We start from the raw sequence: 19,949 nt of genomic DNA, 5'->3' as shown, positions 1-19,949 counted from the left end.
AGCTGTATAATATAACGTGCTAGCAGCCTGCATTCTCTGATATCAGTGTAATAGCTATGAGTTAGCTGTATAATATAACGTGCTAGCAGCCTGCATTCTCTGATATAAGTGTAATAGCTATGAGTTAGCTGTATAATATAACGTGCTAGCAGCCTGCATTCTCTGATATCAGTGTTATAGCTATGAGTTAGCTGTATAATATAACGTGCTAGCAGCCTGCATTCTCTGATATCAGTGTAATAGCTATGAGTTAGCTGTATAATATAACGTGCTAGCAGCCTGCATTCTCTGATATCAGTGTTATAGCTATGAGTTAGCTGTATAATATAACGTGCTAGCAGCCTGCATTCTCTGATATCAGTGTAATAGCTATGAGTTAGCTGTATAATATAACGTGCTAGCAGCCTGCATTCTCTGATATCAGTGTTATAGCTATGAGTTAGCTGTATAATATAACGTGCTAGCAGCCTGCATTCTCTGATATCAGTGTTATAGCTACGAGTTGGCTGTATAATATAACGTGCTAGCAGCCTGCATTGTCTGATATCAGTGATATAGCTATGAGTTAGCTGTATAATATAACGTGCTAGCAGCCTGCATTCTCTGATATCAGTGTTATAGCTACGAGTTGGCTGTATAATATAACGTGCTAGCAGCCTGCATTGTCTGATATCAGTGATATAGCTATGAGTTAGCTGTATAATATAACGTGCTAGCAGCCTGCATTCTGATATCAGTGATATAGGTATGAGTTAGCTGTATAATATAACGTGCTAGCAGCCTGCATTCTCTGATATCAGTGTTGTAGCTATGAGTTAGCTGTATAATATAACGTGCTAGCAGCCTGCATTCTCTGATATCAGTGTTATAGCTATGAGTTAGCTGTATAATATAACGTGCTAGCAGCCTGCATTCTCTGATATCAGTGTTATAGCTATGAGTTAGCTGTATAACGTGCTAGCAGCCTGCATTCTCTGATATCAGTGTTCTAGCTATGAGTTAGCTGTATAATATAACGTGCTAGCAGCCTGCATTCTCTGATATCAGTGTTATAGCTATGAGTTAGCTGTATAATATAACGTGCTAGCAGCCTGCATTCTCTGATATCAGTGTTGCAGCTATGAGTTAGCTGTATAATATAACGTGCTAGCAGCCTGCATTCTGATATCAGTGTTGCAGCTATGAGTTAGCTGTATAATATAACGTGCTAGCAGCCTGCATTCTCTGATATCAGTGTTATAGCTATGAGTTAGCTGTATAATATAACATGCTAGCAGCCTGCATTCTCTGATATCAGTGTAATAGCTATGAGTTAGCTGTATAATATAACGTGCTAGCAGCCTGCATTCTCTGATATCAGTGTTGCAGCTATGAGTTAGCTGTATAATATAACGTGCTAGCAGCCTGCATTCTCTGAGATCAGTGTTATAGCTATGAGTTAGCTGTATAATATAATGTGCTAGCAGCCTGCATTCTCTGAGATCAGTGTTATAGCTATGAGTTAGCTGTATAATATAACGTGCTAGCAGCCTGCATTCTGATATCAGTGATATAGGTATGAGTTAGCTGTATAATATAACGTGCTAGCAGCCTGCATTCTCTGATATCAGTGTAATAGCTATGAGTTAGCTGTATAATATAATGTGCTAGCAGCCTGCATTCTCTGATATCAGTGTTGCAGCTATGAGTTAGCTGTATAATATAACGTGCTAGCAGCCTGCCTTCTCTGATATCAGTGTTATAGCTATGAGTTAGCTGTATAATATAACGTGCTAGCAGCCTGCATTCTCTGATATCAGTGATATAGGTATGAGTTAGCTGTATAATATAACGTGCTAGCAGCCTGCATTCTCTGATATCAGTGTTGCAGCTATGAGTTAGCTGTATAATATAACGTGCTATCAGCCTGCATTCTCTGATATCAGTGTTATAGCTATGAGTTAGCTGTATAATATAACGTGCTAGCAGCCTGCATTCTCTGATATCAGTGTTATAGCTATGAGTTAGCTGTATAATATAACGTGCTAGCAGTCTGCATTCTGATATCAGTGATATAGGTATGAGTTAGCTGTATAATATAATGTGCTAGCAGCCTGCATTCTCTGATATAAGTGTAATAGCTATGAGTTAGCTGTATAATATAACGTGCTAGCAGCCGGCATTCTCTGATATAAGTGTAATAGCTATGAGTTAGCTGTATAATATAACGTGCTAGCAGCCTGCATTCTCTGATATCAGTGTTATAGCTATGAGTTTGCTGTATAATATAATATGCAAGCAGCCTGCATCCTCTGATATCAGTGTTCTAGCTATGAGTTAGCTGTATAATATAACGTGCTAGCAGCCTGCATTCTGATAGTGATATAGGTATGAGTTAGCTGTATAATATAACGTGCTAGCAGTCTGCATTCTGATATCAGTGATATAGGTATGAGTTAGCTGTATAATATAACGTGCTAGCAGCCTGCATTCTCTGATATCAGTGTTGCAGCTATGAGTTAGCTGTATAATATAACGTGCTAGCAGCCTGCATTCTCTGATATCAGTGATATAGCTATGAGTTAGCTGTATAATATAATGTGCTAGCAGCCTGCATTCTGATATCAGTGTTATAGCTATGAGTTAGCTGTATAATATAACGTGCTAGCAGCCTGCATTCTCTGATATCAGTGATATAGCTATGAGTTAGCTGTATAATATAACGTGCTAGCAGCCTGCATTCTCTGATATCAGTGTTATAGCTATGAGTTAGCTGTATAATATAACGTGCTAGCAGCCTGCATTCTCTGATATCAGTGTTATAGCTATGAGTTAGCTGTATAATATAACGTGCTAGCAGCCGGCATTCTGATATCAGTGTTATAGCTATGAGTTAGCTGTATAATATAACGTGCTAGCAGCCGGCATTCTGATATCAGTGTTATAGCTATGAGTTAGCTGTATAATAAAACGTGCTAGCAGCCTGCATTCTCTGATATCAGTGTTATAGCTATGAGTTAGCTGTATAATATAACGTGCTAGCAGCCTGCATTCTCTGAGATCAGTGTAATAGCTATGAGTTAGCTGTATAATATAATGTGCTAGCAGCCTGCATTCTGATATCAGTGTTATAGCTATGAGTTAGCTGTATAATATAACGTGCTAGCAGCCTGCATTCTCTGATATCAGTGTTATAGCTATGAGTTAGCTGTATAATATAACGTGCTAGCAGCCTGCATTCTCTGATATCAGTGTTATAGCTATGAGTTAGCTGTATAATATAACGTGCTAGCAGCCGGCATTCTGATATCAGTGTTATAGCTATGAGTTAGCTGTATAATATAACGTGCTAGCAGCCGGCATTCTGATATCAGTGTTATAGCTATGAGTTAGCTGTATAATATAACGTGCTAGCAGCCTGCATTCTCTGATATCAGTGTTATAGCTATGAGTTAGCTGTATAATATAACGTGCTAGCAGCCTGCATTCTGATATCAGTGTTATAGCTATGAGTTAGCTGTATAATATAACGTGCTAGCAGCCTGCATTCTCTGATATCAGTGTTATAGCTATGAGTTAGCTGTATAATATAACGTGCTAGCAGCCTGCATTCTCTGATATCAGTGTTATAGCTATGAGTTAGCTGTATAATATAACGTGCTAGCAGCCTGCATTGTCTGATATCAGTGATATAGCTATGAGTTAGCTGTATAATATAACCGTGCTAGCAGACTGCATTCTCTGATATCAGTGTTGTAGCTATGAGTTAGCTGTATAATATAACCTGCTAGCAGCCTGCATTCTCTGATATCAGTGTTATAGCTATGAGTTAGCTGTATAATATAATGTGCTAGCAGCCTGCATTCTCTGATATCAGTGTAATAGCTATGAGTTAGCTGTATAATATAACGTGCTAGCAGCCTGCATTCTCTGATATCAGTGTTATAGCTATGAGTTAGCTGTATAATATAACGTGCTAGCAGCCGGCATTCTGATATCAGTGTTATAGCTATGAGTTAGCTGTATAATATAATGTGCTAGCAGACTGCATTCTCTGATATCAGTGTTGTAGCTATGAGTTAGCTGTATAATATAACGTGCTAGCAGCCTGCATTCTCTGATATCAGTGTTATAGCTATGAGTTAGCTGTATAATAATAACGTGCTAGCAGCCGGCATTCTGATATCAGTGTTATAGCTATGAGTTAGCTGTATAATATAACGTGCTAGCAGCCTGCATTCTCTGATATCAGTGTTATAGCTATGAGTTAGCTGTATAATATAACGTGCTAGCAGCCTGCATTCTCTGATATCACATATCAGTGTTACATTCAAAGGTCTATCCCTAAGACATGAAAATCTCTTTCACAACTCAAATAGAGCATTCAATTTTTAGACTTTCTGCTCCTTAGCCTACTTAGATATTCTATTCAAAAAGGATACCAAACAGCAAAGCAAATTTGATAACAACAGTTGTTTAAACTGTACTAAAAAATTTGCACTATATCTAATGTAAGTCTGACACCACATTACATTGAAGAAAATGCCATGTTTTAAAATGAACAGTGCAGCTCTTTAAGAGGGACAGTCAACACCTTGTAATTACAAGACATTTCTGTTGTGTTGCTTAGAATAACACAATCAGTCAACTGTTAAATTTTATAAAACAAATGAACAGCCTTTTTTCCAGCTGTTATTTTTCAATAGTCGAACTTCACTCCAAAGACAACAAAGCTAGCCACTGCCATAACGTTAGTATAAAATGCCTTGTTTTGCAGATGTTATCTGATAAAGCCAAATTTTGACAAATATAGAGCAAGCCTTGAAAAGCCAGCAGGTGCATTTCAAGGTTAGAGAATTGAAAATTGCTAAATTTTCAGAGCTAAATTACATGAAAAGGGTTCAAAATAAATTAGTTAACGTTTTATATAAAAATCTCAAGGTGTTTACAGTCCCATAAAAAAAGAAAACGTTTCAGACTGGAATAGAACTTAGTTTCACGTTACATTATTTTAATAAAACAAATCCTGATGATAGCATATCGGGGAGGAGTTCATGTAGCAGAAGAGGAGAATTTAAAAGCTTTCTACAAAGTTTCAAACTATTTCAAGTGGCACAAGGCTATATAAACGTTCAGTGATAAGTATATGAGAGATGCAGTTTTTATTTATCCCTTTCACTTACTAAGGCAAGTGAATGCATCCTGGAAGAAAAGCTCCTACTATCTAAAGAACAAAACTCTATGTGATCTGATCCAGAAAAAAAAAGAGGAAGCTCTATACTTAGGGACATTAAACGTTAATAATAATATGCTGGTGCTGTATTACTGCTATGCAGCATTGAAGAAGGAAACAAAAAGGCTGCTTTAGGCTTCTAATATTGATACGTGCACACACTGGGTACCAATCTTGGACTTTACCTAGGTGCGGATTAGCACACCGCCTTAATAGTAGTTCTAATGTCCATTTATATTTAAATTAGATGAACTTTAAACAATAATCCAAGTTTAATTCACATAAGAAAACGCATTATTTGATAGGACTGATATATTAGACAGCAAGCATGTGCGGTAAGAGCACATTGTACTTCAACATATTATAATATGTAAAGTTAAAACAGCATTTAGCCACATTAAAAACATTTCTTGCTTAATAAAGTGAAAGGTATTGTCAATACTCATTGGCTAATAGTTCTACTTGCATTTCCAAGACAGACCAAAAAAATATCTAAAAATTTTGGCTCAATTCCTCTGCATATATTATGAGCTGATGCTCCAGAAGTGCATAATATGACGTTTATCTCATAGCCAAAGATGTGCAGATTGCGAGTCAAGTCACAGTGTAGCCTGGGTGAAAATGGTTAAAACTCCATTCTGTCTATAGTACAAAAAAAATAAAATACTGAAATCAGTCAGGAAGAGCATGGATTTTAATACTAGGCAAGGGCAGAATTTTGTGGTTCGACATTCGTTTGCTAAACAAAAGCTGAATATGGCGTCAGGCAGCAGAATTCGGCTTGTTTCAGCACCGGATACACAAAGATAAGTGCAAACTAATGCAGAATCCTGAGATTTCTCTCATGGCTACTTAATACTAACCTGTAATGGTTAAGTTTTGGGCTTTGGGATTTTATTGGTCACCCTTAAAAAGGATCAACTCTTCACTCATGAGTGCCACTAGGATGAACGAAGATCATTTTGAAATAACCTCTTTTAAAATGGAATGAAACAAAATTAATAACGTCTTCTTAAGTAATCATTTCCTAAGAACTATAGCACGATCCAATTATTTGTCCAAAATAAACAGGGTTATAGGCTAATATAGAAATGTGTTGAGCCTTTCTATGCTGTGTTACAATTGTGAACATTATTTTCCACTTGCTAAAGATTTTTTTTCCCTCCATAAAACATTTAATAAAAGGATGTGGCAAGTCCTTGATTAAGCAGAAACCAAATGCGTTATTAATGACTGAATGTCAAATCTACCACAGTATAATGATATAGGTAATGACTGAAATATAAAACAAATGACTAACATATGAACACTTTGTAATTTCTCAACTTAAAAGGAATACATTGCAACTGAATCACTTATATTTGGCCCATACAGCCAGACCATTTTACAAAAGACAATTTCATGTCACTGGAAATATTTGTCAAATTTACCCTTTAGAAATTTAGAATGGGAGTGTTGTTCCTTCAGTTTTCTGCACAAACAACTGCTACACTTTTAATGAATACTTTAATGGGGAAAATGAACATTATTATTTTTTTCTCCATATATAATAATCATCAATAGTAGTCTTTTGATTTTTTCATTATTTAGATAGAGCTTACAGTTTTAAACAACTTTCCAGTTTGCTTCTATTATCTAAATTGTTCTGTTCACTTTGTATCCTTTGTTGAAAAGCATAACTAGGAAGGCCCAGGAGCTGTCGATTGGCGGCTGCAAATGTATGCCTCTTGTCACTGGAAATATTTGTCAAATTAACACCCAATATGTTCAGCTAGCTCCCAGAAGTGCTGTTCTTTCAACAAAGGATACCAAGAGAATGAAGAACATTAAAAAAAATAGAAGTAAATTGGAAAGTTGTTTAAAATGATATGCTTTAGCTAAGTCATGAAATAAAAATGTTGGGAACATATTCTTGTATGTGAAGAACATTGGAATGTGAAATATTCATATTTTCATGTCGGGTTAGCATGAGAATATGCTGTTTGCAAAAGAGTAGGGTAGGTTTTTTTCCACTTTTATTTCTCCATTGACTTCTATCAGCGAATATGTGAACGCACACGTGATATGCGAAGTTCATATTTTTGCGCTCATAGAGTTAGTGCACAAGTGAAAACAGTTAACTCTCAACTCATAATACGAGCGCAACCCGACAAGCTTAAACAGCTTACTTCTAGCGCAATTAACACTCCAGCGGGAGCGTTAAAGGGATACTAAACCCAATTTTTTTCTTTTATGATTCAGATAGAGAATACAATTTTAAACAGCATTTCCATTTACTTCTATTATATAATTTGCTTCATTCTTTAGATATCCTCTGTTGAAGAAATAGCAATTCACGTGTGAGCCAATCACGAGGCATCTATGTGCAGCACCCAATCAGCAGCTTTTCAGCAAAATATATCAAGAGAATGAAGCAAATTAAATAATAGAAGTAAATTAGAAAGTTGTTTAAAATTGCATGCTCTTTCTGAATCCTGAAAGAAAATATGTGTGTTTTATGTACCTTTAAATATTGACCCACTTGTAATCTGGCCAATTATACATAGTTTATTCAAGTTAATTTGTGTTGTAATAAAAATGTCAAAAATAATATTATTATTATAATAATAATAATAATAATAATAAAAGTTTAAATTGGATGCATCCCTCCCCAACATAAATAAAGACAATTGGGCACATCAAAAACAAAAAACAAGAAAGTTTCCTGTTTTAGATGCTGGAAACAGAAGAAATATTATAACAGCACTTTATATATAAGAGGAAGAGCATACCTTCACAAGACAGGCCATGAGAGGTGACTCCCGAGAGGCTTTCTCTACACACGTTACAGAAGGTGGGTCGGGCATGGGAGCAGGCGTACCAGTTATGCATCCCTGAGAAATGTTCCACATTAAACTGTGCGGTCTAACAAGGGAGAAGTTGAGACAAAATTTGGCAGTACAGCTACAGCTAAAACAAATTAATCCATTTATAGTCACAAAAACATGAAAAAAGGAACCTAAAATATAATTAATGAACCTACAAGATATATCCCTAAACATAAACAATATGGTCAATAAATGAATTAGGTCAATGCATAATACATATTGAAATAAGCAAAGGGGAAAAGAAGAAGAAAAAGTTTGCCTTTTTGACATATTTAACCCAAAAGTATAAATAACACAAATAGTAGACAAATGTAAGAGGTCATTTTTGAGAATATCTAACCTTTGTGTGTCTAAAGGGATATCAAACACTAAATACATTTCATGCACCTCCCTCTAGTTATGGCGTCACCATTTTGGAAACTAGGTTTCGCTACAGGTATCTGAAGTAGAGTTGCTGCATTGGAATGTAGTAAAAACTAGATTTTAACATAGTGACATCCATGACCAGAGGGAGGTGAATAATAACCTCAATACTATGCTTAAAAAATGTATTTTGTGTGTATTGCCCCTTTAATAACAGAAATGTATTTCTTTATTTATTAAAGGGATACTGAACCCATTTTTTTTCCTTTCATGCTTCAGATAGAACATGCAATTTTAAGCAACTTTCTAATTTACTCCTATTATCAATTTTTCTTCATCCTCTTGCTATCTTTATTTGAAAAGCAAGAATGTAAGTTTAGAAGCCAGCCAATTTTTGGTTTACAATCTGGGTTGTGCTTGCTGATTGTTGTCTAATTGCACCCATCAATAAACAAGTGCTGTCCAGGGTCTGAACCAAAAATTGACTGGCTCTATAGCTTTGATGCCTCCTTTTTCAAATAAAGATAGGAAGAGAAAGAAAAAAAATTATAATAGGAGTAAATTAGAAAGTTGCTTAAAATTGAATGCTCTATCTGAATCATGAAAGAAAGCATTTGGGTTTAGTGTCCCTTTAAGTCGTATTGTAAAATCATCACTGGTGAGTATGTAGCCTTTTGTAACTTGCAGTAAGAAGATACATTACAAAACTCCCCCCTCCCATTTATACAACCCTTTTCTTTATGTTTTGTAGTTGTTGTTTTTTTTATCTCAACCATTAGGGTAACTGAAAAGAAAACATTAAAAAAGTCTGAATACTGAGGACTAAACTAGCAGAAACAAAAAAACCTGAAAAGGAAACAAGGTAGTTCGTAAAAAGAGGAAGGTGAAGAAAATTTCTAAAAAAAATTTACAAACTCCATGTCGCATAAAACTATGTATTTGTATTGAAGCTGTAAAAAGAATCACAATGTTTAATAAATAGAAAAGATAGGTGCAGTTAGTGCAACATAAAAATATCTTTGAATAACACAAAAGGATTAAACCTTCAAATAGTTATGTTTGTATCAAACAAACCACTGCACAAACACCACTAGTGTAAAATGCACAGTAGTTCATTTATTTTCAATTCAGCAGCCTTGGAATCCAGTGTTATCTAACACTAAAAAAACAGAAACTTGAAAATTAGCATAGTTTGCAGAAAAATACAATTATTTTATTAAGTAAAATGAATAGATAACTAAGGTGTTGATAACAATCTTTAACTTGTTTTCGATGTGGGGTCTTATATTTTCTATCATTAAAATGTAATTGCCATAAAAATAGTAATCGCCTTCCTAATGTATTTACTACATGGGGGACATTGGATCCAAAGGAGTGCCTATCCCCTGACTACAACACACAATGCACACACACATATAATGCTTGCCACATGAAATGAGAGGTCTCATGTCCCTGTTTATTAGGTGCCTTTTACAGTGTTCTGAGCTAAGAGAGATTCTAGCAACCCAAAATAAGCACTACAATGGGTTAAGTGGACCCTATTTCAAAGAAGGTGTCAGAGTTGGCTTTCACCTGATTACCATTATTATTTTTATCAGGTATTTGTAGAGCGCCAACAGATTCTGCAGCGCTGTAAACATAGTCGGTGTACAGGATAGCTTTTGAAGGGGTAAAGTGGGTAGAAACAATCACATGACAGAACCATATACATATGGAACATCATCAGAGGTCTGCTGTATCCCCCTATGTTGTCCCCCACAAATACAAAGACAAATTAAAGACCTCTTATTGGAAAACAGCAATCCTCATTTTTCAAATAAGTCCATCCCGCTGCCAGGTGGTTGCCATAATAATAATAAATACCTCCCAACATTGGTTCTATTTAGATGGTTCTGGAAAGTTAGTAAGAGGCGTTTATTACCTCATCACCACAGAAATATGTCAGAAGATCCCGTATTTGAAAGAGTGAGGTTCAGCGATTCCAATAAGAGGTTTCATGTCACTATATTGTCATAGTAACTATGATCAGATCTTAGGATCTGCTAGCCTCATGTTGTTGTGTTGTTAAAATCTATGCTTCCCTGAACTAATAAAAAAGTTGAAGGTGTCTGAACTTATAAAAAAAAATATAGGACTAAAAATAAATGGAGGACCTGTGTAAAAATAGATATTTTGTCAAATACTACATTTTATTTATTTTTTAATATATATTTTGCTATTTTGTATGAGTTTGGACAGAGATAGTTTGTCAATATGGGTAAAGTCATCCCTCTGGGAAAACATAATTTATGCTTACCTGATAAATTTATTTCTCTTGTAGTGTATCCAGTCCACGGATCATCCATTACTTGTGGGATATATTCCCTTCCCAACAGGAAGTTGCAAGAGGATCACCCACAGCAGAGCTGCTATATAGCTCCTCCCCTCACATGTCATATCCAGTCATTCGACCGAAACAAGACAAGAAAGGAGAAACCATAGGGTGCAGTGGTGACTGTAGTTTAATTAAAAATTTAGACCTGCCTTAAAAGACAGGGCGGGCCGTGGACTGGATACACTACAAGAGAAATAAATTTATCAGGTAAGCATAAATTATGTTTTCTCTTGTTAAGTGTATCCAGTCCACGGATCATCCATTACTTGTGGGATACCAATACCAAAGCTTAAGTACACGGATGATGGGAGGGACAAGGCAGGAACTTAAACGGAAGGAACCACTGCCTGTAGAACCTTTCTCCCAAAAACAGCCTCCGAAGAAGCAAAAGTGTCAAATTTGTAAAATTTTGAAAAAGTGTGAAGCGAAGACCAAGTTGCAGCCTTGCAAATCTGTTCAACAGAGGCCTCGTTCTTAAAGGCCCAGGTGGAAGCCACAGCTCTAGTAGAATGAGCTGTAATCCTTTCAGGGGACTGCTGTCCAGCAGTCTCATAGGCTAAGCGTATTATGCTTCGAAGCCAAAAGGAGAGAGAGGTTGCCGAAGCTTTTTGACCTCTCCTCTGTCCAGAATAAACGACAAACAGGGCAGATGTTTGACGAAAATCTTTAGTTGCCTGCAAGTAGAACTTCAAGGCACGGACTACGTCCAGATTATGCAAAAGACGTTCCTTCTTTGAAGAAGGATTAGGGCACAATGATGGAACAACAATCTCTTGATTGATATTCCTGTTAGAAAACACCTTAGGTACAAACCCAGGTTTAGTACGCAGAACTACCTTGTCTGAATGGAAAATCAGATAAGGAGAATCACAATGTAAGGCAGATAACTCCGAGACTCTTCGAGCTGAGGAAATAGCCATCAAAAACAGAACTTTCCAAGATAAAAGTTTAATATCAATGGAATGAAGGGGTTCAAACGGAACTCCTTGAAGAACTTTAAGAACCAAGTTTAAAGGGACAGTCTACACCAGAATTGTTATTGCTTAAAAAGATAGATAATCCCTTTATTACTCATTCCCCAGTTTTGCATAACTAACACAATTATATTAATATATGTTTTACCTCTGTGATTACCTTGTATCTAAGCCTCTGCAGACTGCTCCCTTATCTAAGTGCTTTTGACAGACATGCAGTGTAGCCAATCAGTGCAGACTCCTAAATAACTCCACAGGAGTGAGCACAATGTTATCTATATGACACACATGAACTAGTACTGTCTAACTGTGAAAAACTTTCAAAATGCTCTAAGAGGCGGTTTTCAACGGTTTAGAAATCAGTTTGAGCCTAGCTAGGTTTAGCTTTTCAAAAATACCACCAAGGGAACAAACAAATTTGATGATAAAAGTAAATTGGAAAGTGCTTTAAAATTGCATGCTCTAACTGAATCATAAAAGTTTAATTTTGACTAGACTGTCGCTTTAAGCTCCACGGAGGAGCAACAGTTTTAAACACAGGCTTAATCCTAGCCAAAGCCTGACAAAAAGCCTGGACGTCTGGAACTTCTGCCAGATGCTTGTGCAAAAGAATAGACAGAGCAGAAATCTGTCCCTTTAACGAACTAGCTGATAAGCCTTTTTCCAAACCCTCTTGGAGAAAGGACAATATCCTAGGAATCCTAACCTTACTCCATGAGTAACTCTTGGATTCGCACCAATACAGGTATTTACGCCATATCTTATGGTAGATTTTCCTGGTAACAGGCTTTCGTGCCTGTATTAAGGTATCAATAACTGACTCGGAGAAGCCACGCTTTGATAGGATCAAGCGTTCAATCTCCATGCAGTCAGTCTCAGAGAAATTAGATTTGGATGATTGAAAGGACCTTGTATTAGAAGGTCTTGTCTCAGAGGTAGAGTCCATGGTGGACAGGACGACATGTCCACTAGGTCTGCATACCAGGTCCTGCGTGGCCACGCAGGTGCTATCAGAATCACTGATGCTCTCTCCTGTTTGACCTTGGCAATCAGTCGAGGCAGCAGTGGAAACGGTGGAAACACATAAGCCATGTTGAAGAACCAAGGAGCTGCTAGAGCATCTATCAGCGTCGTTCCCGGGTCCCTGGACCTGGATCCGTAATGAGGAAGTTTGGCGAGACGCCATGAGATCCAGTTCTGGTTTGCCCCAACGATGGACCAGTTGAGCAAACACCTCCGGATGGAGTTCCCACTCCCCCGGATGAAAAGTCTGACGACTTAGAAAGTCCGCCTCCCTGATCTCCACGCCTGGGATGTGGATCGCTGACAAGTGGCAAGAGTGAGACTCTGCCCAGCGAATTATCTTGGAGACTTCTAACATCGCTAGGGAGCTCCTGGTTCCCCCTTGATGGTTGATGTAAGCCACAGTCGAGATGTTGTCCGACTGGAATCTGATGAACCTCAGTGTTGCTAACTGAGGCCAAGCTAGAAGAGCACTGAATATTGCTCTTAACTCCAGAATATTTATTGGGAGGAGTTTCTCCTCCTGAGTCCACGATCCCTGAGCCTTCAGGGAATTCCAGACTGCGCCCCAGCCTAGAAGGCTGGCATCTGTTGTTACAATCGTCCAATCTGGCCTGTGAAAGGTCATACCCTTGGACAGATGGACCCGAGATAGCCACCAGAGAAGAGAATCTCTGGTCTCTTGATCCAGATTTAGTAAGGGGGACAAATCTGAGTAATCCCCATTCCACTGACCTAGCATGCACAATTGCAGCGGTCTGAGATTCAGGCGCGCAAATGGCACTATGTCCATTGTCGCTACCATTAAGCCGATTACTTCCATGCACTGAGCCACTGACGGGCATGGAATGGAATGAAGGACACGGCAAGCATTTAAAAGTTTTGATAACCTGGCCTCCGTCAGGTAAATTTTCATTTCTACAGAATCTATCAGAGTCCCTAGGAAGGAGACTCTTGTGAGTGGTGATAGAGAACTCTTTTCCACGTTCACCTTCCACCCATGCGACCTCAGAAATGCCAGAACTATCTCTGTATGAGACTTGGCAATTTGAAAGCTTGACGCCTGTATCAGGATGTCGTCTAGATACGGAGCCACCGCTATGCCTCGCGGTCTTAGAAACGCCAGAAGTGAGCCCAGAACCTTTGTAAAGATTCTCGGGGCCGTAGCCAACCCGAAGGGGAGAGCTACAAATTGGTAATGCCTGTCTAGAAAGGCAAATCTTAGGAACCGATGATGATCTTTGTGAATTGGAATGTGAAGGTAGGCATCCTTTAAGTCCACTGTGGTCATGTACTGACCCTCTTGGATCATGGGCAGGATGGTCCGAATAGTTTCCATTTTGAATGATGGAACTCTTAAGAATTTGTTTAAGATCTTTAGGTCCAAAATTGGGAACCACGAACAGATTTGAATAAAATCCCTGTCCTTGTTCCGTCCGCGGAACTGGGTGGATTACCCCCATTACTAGGAGGTCTTGTACACAGCGTAGGAATGCCTCTTTCTTTATCTGGTTTTCTGATAATCTTGAAAGATGAAATCTCCCTTGAGGAGGAGAAGCCTTGAAGTCCAGAAGATATCCCTGAGATATGATCTCCAACGCCCAGGGATCCTGGACATCTCATGCCCACGCCTGGGCGAAGAGAGAAAGTCTGCCCCCCACTAGATCCGTTTCCGGATAGGGGGCCGTTCCTTCATGCTGTCTTGGGGGCAGTAGCAGGTTTTTTGGCCTGCTTGCCCTTGTTCCAGGACTGGTTAGGTTTCCAGGCCTGTCTGAAATGAGCAACAGTTCCTTCCTGTTTTGGAGCGGAAAAAGTTGATGCTGCTCCTGCCTTGAAATTTCAAAAGGCACGAAAATTAGACTGTTTGGCCTTTGATTTGGCCCTGTCCTGAGGAAGGGTATGCCCCTTACCTCCAGTAATGTCAGCAATAATTTCCTTCAAGCCGGGCCCGAATAAGGTCTGCCCCTTGAAAGGGATATTAAGTAATTTAGATTTAGAAGTCACGTCAGCTAACCAGGATTAAGCCAAAGCACCCTCCGTGCCTGGATGGCGAATCCGGAGTTCTTAGCCGTTAGTTTAGTCAAATCTACAATGGCATCAGAAACAAATGAGTTAGCTAGCTTAAGTGATTTAAGCTTGTCCATAATTTCATCCAATGGAGCTGTGTGAATGGCCTCTTCCAGAGACTCAAACCAGAATGCCGCAGCAGCAGTGACAGGCGCAATGCATGCAAGGGGCTGCAGGATAAAACCTTGTTGAACAAACATTTTCTTAAGGTAACCTTCTAATTTTTTATCCATTGGATCCGAAAAAGCACAACTTTCCTCAACCGGGATAGTGGTACGCTTTGCTAAAGTAGAAACTGCTCCCTCCACCTTAGGGACCGTCTGCCATAAGTCCTGTGTAGTGGCGTCTATTGGAAACATTTTTCTAAATATAGGAGGTGGGGAAAAGGGCACACCGGGTCTATCCCACTCCTTGCTAATAATTTCTGTAAGCCTTTTAGGTATAGGGAAAACATCAGTACACACCGGTACCACATAGTATCTATCCAGCCTACACAATTTCTCTGGAATTGCAACTGTGTTACAGTCGTTCAGAGCAGCTAAAACCTCCCCAAGCAATACACGGAGGTTCTCAAGCTTAAATTTAAAATTAGAGATCTCTGAATCAGGTTTCCCCGGATCAGATCCGTCACCCACAGAATGAAGCTCTCCGTCCTCATGTTCTGCAAACTGTGACGCAGTATCAGACATGGCTCTTACAGCACCAGCGCGCTCTCCTAATCCCAGAGCTATCACGCTTGCCTCTCAATTCTGGCAATCTAGATAATACTTCTGACAGGGTATTATTCATGATTGTAACCATGTCCTGTAAAGTAATTGCTATGGGCGTCTCTGATGTACTTGGCGCCATAATAGCATGCGCCCCCTGAGCGGGAGGCGAAGGTACTGACACGTGAGGAGAGTTAGTCGGCATAACTTCCCCCTCATCGTCTGGTGATAATTCTTTTATAGATAAAGACTGAGCTTTATTATTTAAAGTGAAATCAATACAATTAGTACACATATTCCTATGGGGCTCCACACTGGCTTTCAAACATAATGAACAAGTAGATTCATCTATGTCAGACATGTTTAAACAGACTAGCAATAAGACTGGCAAGCTTGAAAAACACTTCACAATAAGTTTACAAGCAATATAAAAAACGCTACTGCGCCTTTAAGAAGCACAAAACCTGTCTCAAGTTGAAATAACAATGAACCAAAGCAGTTATACCAACCAAATTTTCACAGTAAATGTATTAAGTTAGCAGAGCATTGCACCCACTTGCAAATGGATGATTAACCCCTTAATACCCAAAACGGATAAACAATAGAGAAAAACGTTTTTTAAAACAGTCAAACACACTGTCACAGCTCTGCTGTGACTGATTACCTCCCTCAATATGACTTTTGAAGCCTTTTGAGCCCTCTAGAGAAGTCCTGGATCATGCAGGAAGAAGCAGGAAGTCTGAGTCTGAATTTTTACTGCGCAAAAAAGCGCTAAAATAGGCCCCTCCCACTCATATTACAACAGTGGGAAGCCTCAGTTAACTGTTTCTATGCAGAAATTAAGCCAGCCATGTGGAAAAATTATGCCCCAATAAGTTTTATCACCAAATGTACGTTAAAAAAACGATTAAACATGCCAGCAAACGTTTTAAAACACATTTTTTAAAGAGTATATATCTCTATTAATAAGCCTGATACCAGTCGCTTTCACTGCATTTAAGGCTTTACTTACATTACTTCGGTATCAGCAGCATTTTCTTAGTCAATTCCATTCCTTAGAAAAATATTTTACTGCACATACCTTAGTTGCAGGAAAACCTGCACGCCATTCCCTCTCTGAAGTTACCTCACTCCTCAGAATGTGTGAGAACAGCAAGTGGATCTTAGTTACTTCTGCTAAGATCATAGAAAACGCAGGCAGATTCTTTTTCCAAATACTGCCTGAGAAAAAACTCCGGTGCCATTTAAAAATAACAAACTTTTGATTGAAGAAATAAACTAAGTATAAAACACCACAGTCCTCTCACGACCTCCATCTATGTTGAGGGTTGCAAGAGAATGACTGGGTATGACATGTGAGGGGAGGAGCTATATAGCAGCTCTGCTGTGGGTGATCCTCTTGCAACTTCCTGTTGGGAAGGGAATATATCCCACAAGTAATGGATGATCCGTGGACTGGATACACTTAACAAGAGAAATCAGGATTTTGTTTTATTTTTACACCACGTATATAAAATATTTATATTAGTTATTCTACTATTCTATCCTAGTCAATATCTGCATAAATTGAAATATGGTGCAAAGTAACAAAAATAGCACATTTCATCTTCTGATTTTAAAGTATTAATTATTATTAAACAATATAAATATTAAAAGAAAATGTTGGTCATTTGTGAAGGTGAACTCATGCTAAATGTATGAATTACGTAGGTAGTAGTACTTCACTTATCTTGAGCATTATAAGGAAGCCGTTTCAGCAACAGTGTTTTAAGCATCTGCCAAGTTTAAAAACTGGAATTTCGGACAGTTAGTACGTTTATTTTTTTCTGGGAATCTAAAGCACTGGGAAATATTTTTCTCAGATTAAATTATCATTTTATCAGAGCTGCCATTGTGCTCTAATGTCTGAATTTACAATCTCCTGTAAGTATTTTGGGAACGGTGTTACCCATTGGTAGATTGTTTCCTACTTTGTTTTAGATTTAGTACTAATATAATTTACGGGTTGCCTGAGATGCTCCAAATATAAAGGCAGCTATTATTAATCTGGTGTTGTGTAGGTAGCATTTGGGGTTATTTTAATGTGGTTCAATACCCTGCTTAGGAACAGAGATAAAGTAACTAAAGACCGGGTTATATAAACCCATTCATGTCCTCATTATCACTATGTCAGTTCAGCAGATAGTGCTGTCATTGATACATCACATCATCTTGTTTTTATGCTTCCTCATTTCAGATATAAAAAAAATAAACAACCAGAAAATTCTTCAAATTAATGAAAGACTTTACCCTACCTATCATATATTTCTAGGCATGTATTTATTATTTAATTTTGATTTAAAAACCATAAAAATATGGGGGGCGGAGCCGGGCGCATCCAAGATGGACGTGTAATTCCGAGCTCCGTTGATGTTACAGCACAGATAACTATAACTAGGGGGTTCGTGCCTAAAATATTCCTGCAAACTGGTGTAGCCTTCAGCCAGAGTTTATCACACCTGCACCGGAGCTCTTTTGCAATCTTCAAAGACGCCTTTGACCGCGATCACAGCAGTTGGGAACTCCCGGTGCGGTCCGCCAGCCTACGCTATCTTTCAGTGCACTGTACAGGAGGCCGACCGCAGTATCGAGTGGACAGTATCGGGGTCAGTGGATCCCTGGACAGATCGGCTAGTCCTGCATGGTGGTGAGTGCGGCCGAGGGGCCTTTTTATCTCCCATACGCACTGCGTAGGCCCAAGCTACCGATAAGGTCACGTTAAGGAGAAAAGTGAAAACGGCCACAGGCCACTTACCCCCTCTTTACCGTAAGACAAGAGACAATCCCAGAAAAAAGTAATAACAAGCGACATTGAGGGCTATTTGCAATAACTCATAAGAAATTTACACAGCCACGTGGGTCAGGCCTGTTAAGGCCTCACGGATATAGCACACATAACCCAAAGAAAGGGAACTTGCTGCAGTAATACTGCCATAGGAAACTTATCCGGTCTCAGACATCATATGCTAAACTCTAGAAGGGCGGAACTTTTAGTGAAAATACTAAAGCATATAACCTGCATACATCATGACCTCCAAGCAGAAATCCAAACAAGATAAAATAAGCAAATCCCTACCAAATAAAAACAACTCAGTCACATCCTATTTCGGGACTGTGGAACAGGGCAGCTTTACTGACAATGTGGCGAGTGGGGCCGACCTTATGCTATCTGAGACACCCCTGGAACTAACACAGACTGCCCAAGAATTAGTGCAAATCCCAGCAGATGTTCTCTCTTCCCTACCATCTAAACAGGATATTGCGGACATAGTCCGGGGGTGCGTGAGAGAGGAACTAGCAGATCTGAAACAAGATGTTCATGCCCTAGGCTTCAGGGTAGAAGCATTGGAAGATGGCAATGACACTATTAGAGAGGAATTTGACCAACTACAGTTAAAATATGACCGTCAACAACACTCTATAGATCTGTTGTATGACAAAGTGGATGACTTAGAGAACAGGAGCCGCAGGAAAAACCTGCGTATTCGCGGCATTCCTGAGTCTGTGTTACCAAAAGACTTACCTACCTATCTACCAGCTCTGTTTAATCATTTGAGAGGGTCTAACTCTAACGAAGACATACTTTGGGACAGGGCCCACAGAGCATTGCGCCCGAAACCACCAGATTCTGCTCCTCCAAGGGACATAATTATTAAATTCAAGAACTTTCGTGAAAAAGAAGAAATACTGGGCCTCTCGAGGAAGAATCAGCCGATTAGATTCAGGGGCAATGTGTTGCAGTTTTATGCGGATCTGTCCCAGAGAACACTTCAACAAAGGAGAGAATTCAGTCCTCTAACACAGCTCCTCAGGCTAAAAAGAATCCCCTATAGATGGGGTTTCCCAACTCAACTTTTGGTCATCCATGAAGATAGGAGGCATATATGTAGAGACATCTCGGAAATAGGAGCCTTTTGTAAGATCCTAAATATAGAGCCTCCTCAAGTTCTGCAAGATGAAGAGGTCCCGCCACCTTCACAGGACAAGACTCCGTCTGCCAACACTTTACAGAAATGGCATCAAGCGGGTACTTCACAGAAAAGACCTCCTTCACCCCAGCAATCCCAGACCCCTAAGACCCAAAGGACAATACAACCTAGGTCACCGAGGTTGAAAGCTGGACGCTGATCCCTAGAACTACTACTGACTTCTTCTAAGTATGCCTTGGAATGTGTATGGTAATGGTTCATTAATAGATTTGCAGATTGAGGGCCTGTAAATTGTATTGTTATTTTCTTTGGCATATTTATGTTTACCATTTTCTGCACTTTGATGTTTGAGATATTTGGTTCCACCATGTTGCATTGTTATTAGTTTAAGTAA

The 19,949-nt window shown here is 38.9% G+C and overlaps 1 protein-coding gene across 1 annotated transcript in view; it reads right to left on the bottom strand.

The window, feature by feature from the left end:
- DGKH (diacylglycerol kinase eta) overlaps positions 1–19,949 on the bottom strand; it is an 800,492-nt gene that overhangs the window by 391,541 nt on the left and 389,002 nt on the right. The window contains 1 exon segment of the mRNA XM_053705494.1: positions 7,984–8,116. Coding sequence (XP_053561469.1) covers positions 7,984–8,116 — 133 coding nt within the window.

The sequence above is a fragment of the Bombina bombina genome, chromosome 3, assembly GCF_027579735.1.
Source record: "Bombina bombina isolate aBomBom1 chromosome 3, aBomBom1.pri, whole genome shotgun sequence".
In the NCBI taxonomy this organism is placed as follows: Eukaryota; Metazoa; Chordata; class Amphibia; order Anura; family Bombinatoridae; genus Bombina; species Bombina bombina.
The sequence above is the reverse complement of the archived record's forward strand: the minus strand, read 5'-3'. Positions and strand labels throughout refer to the sequence as shown.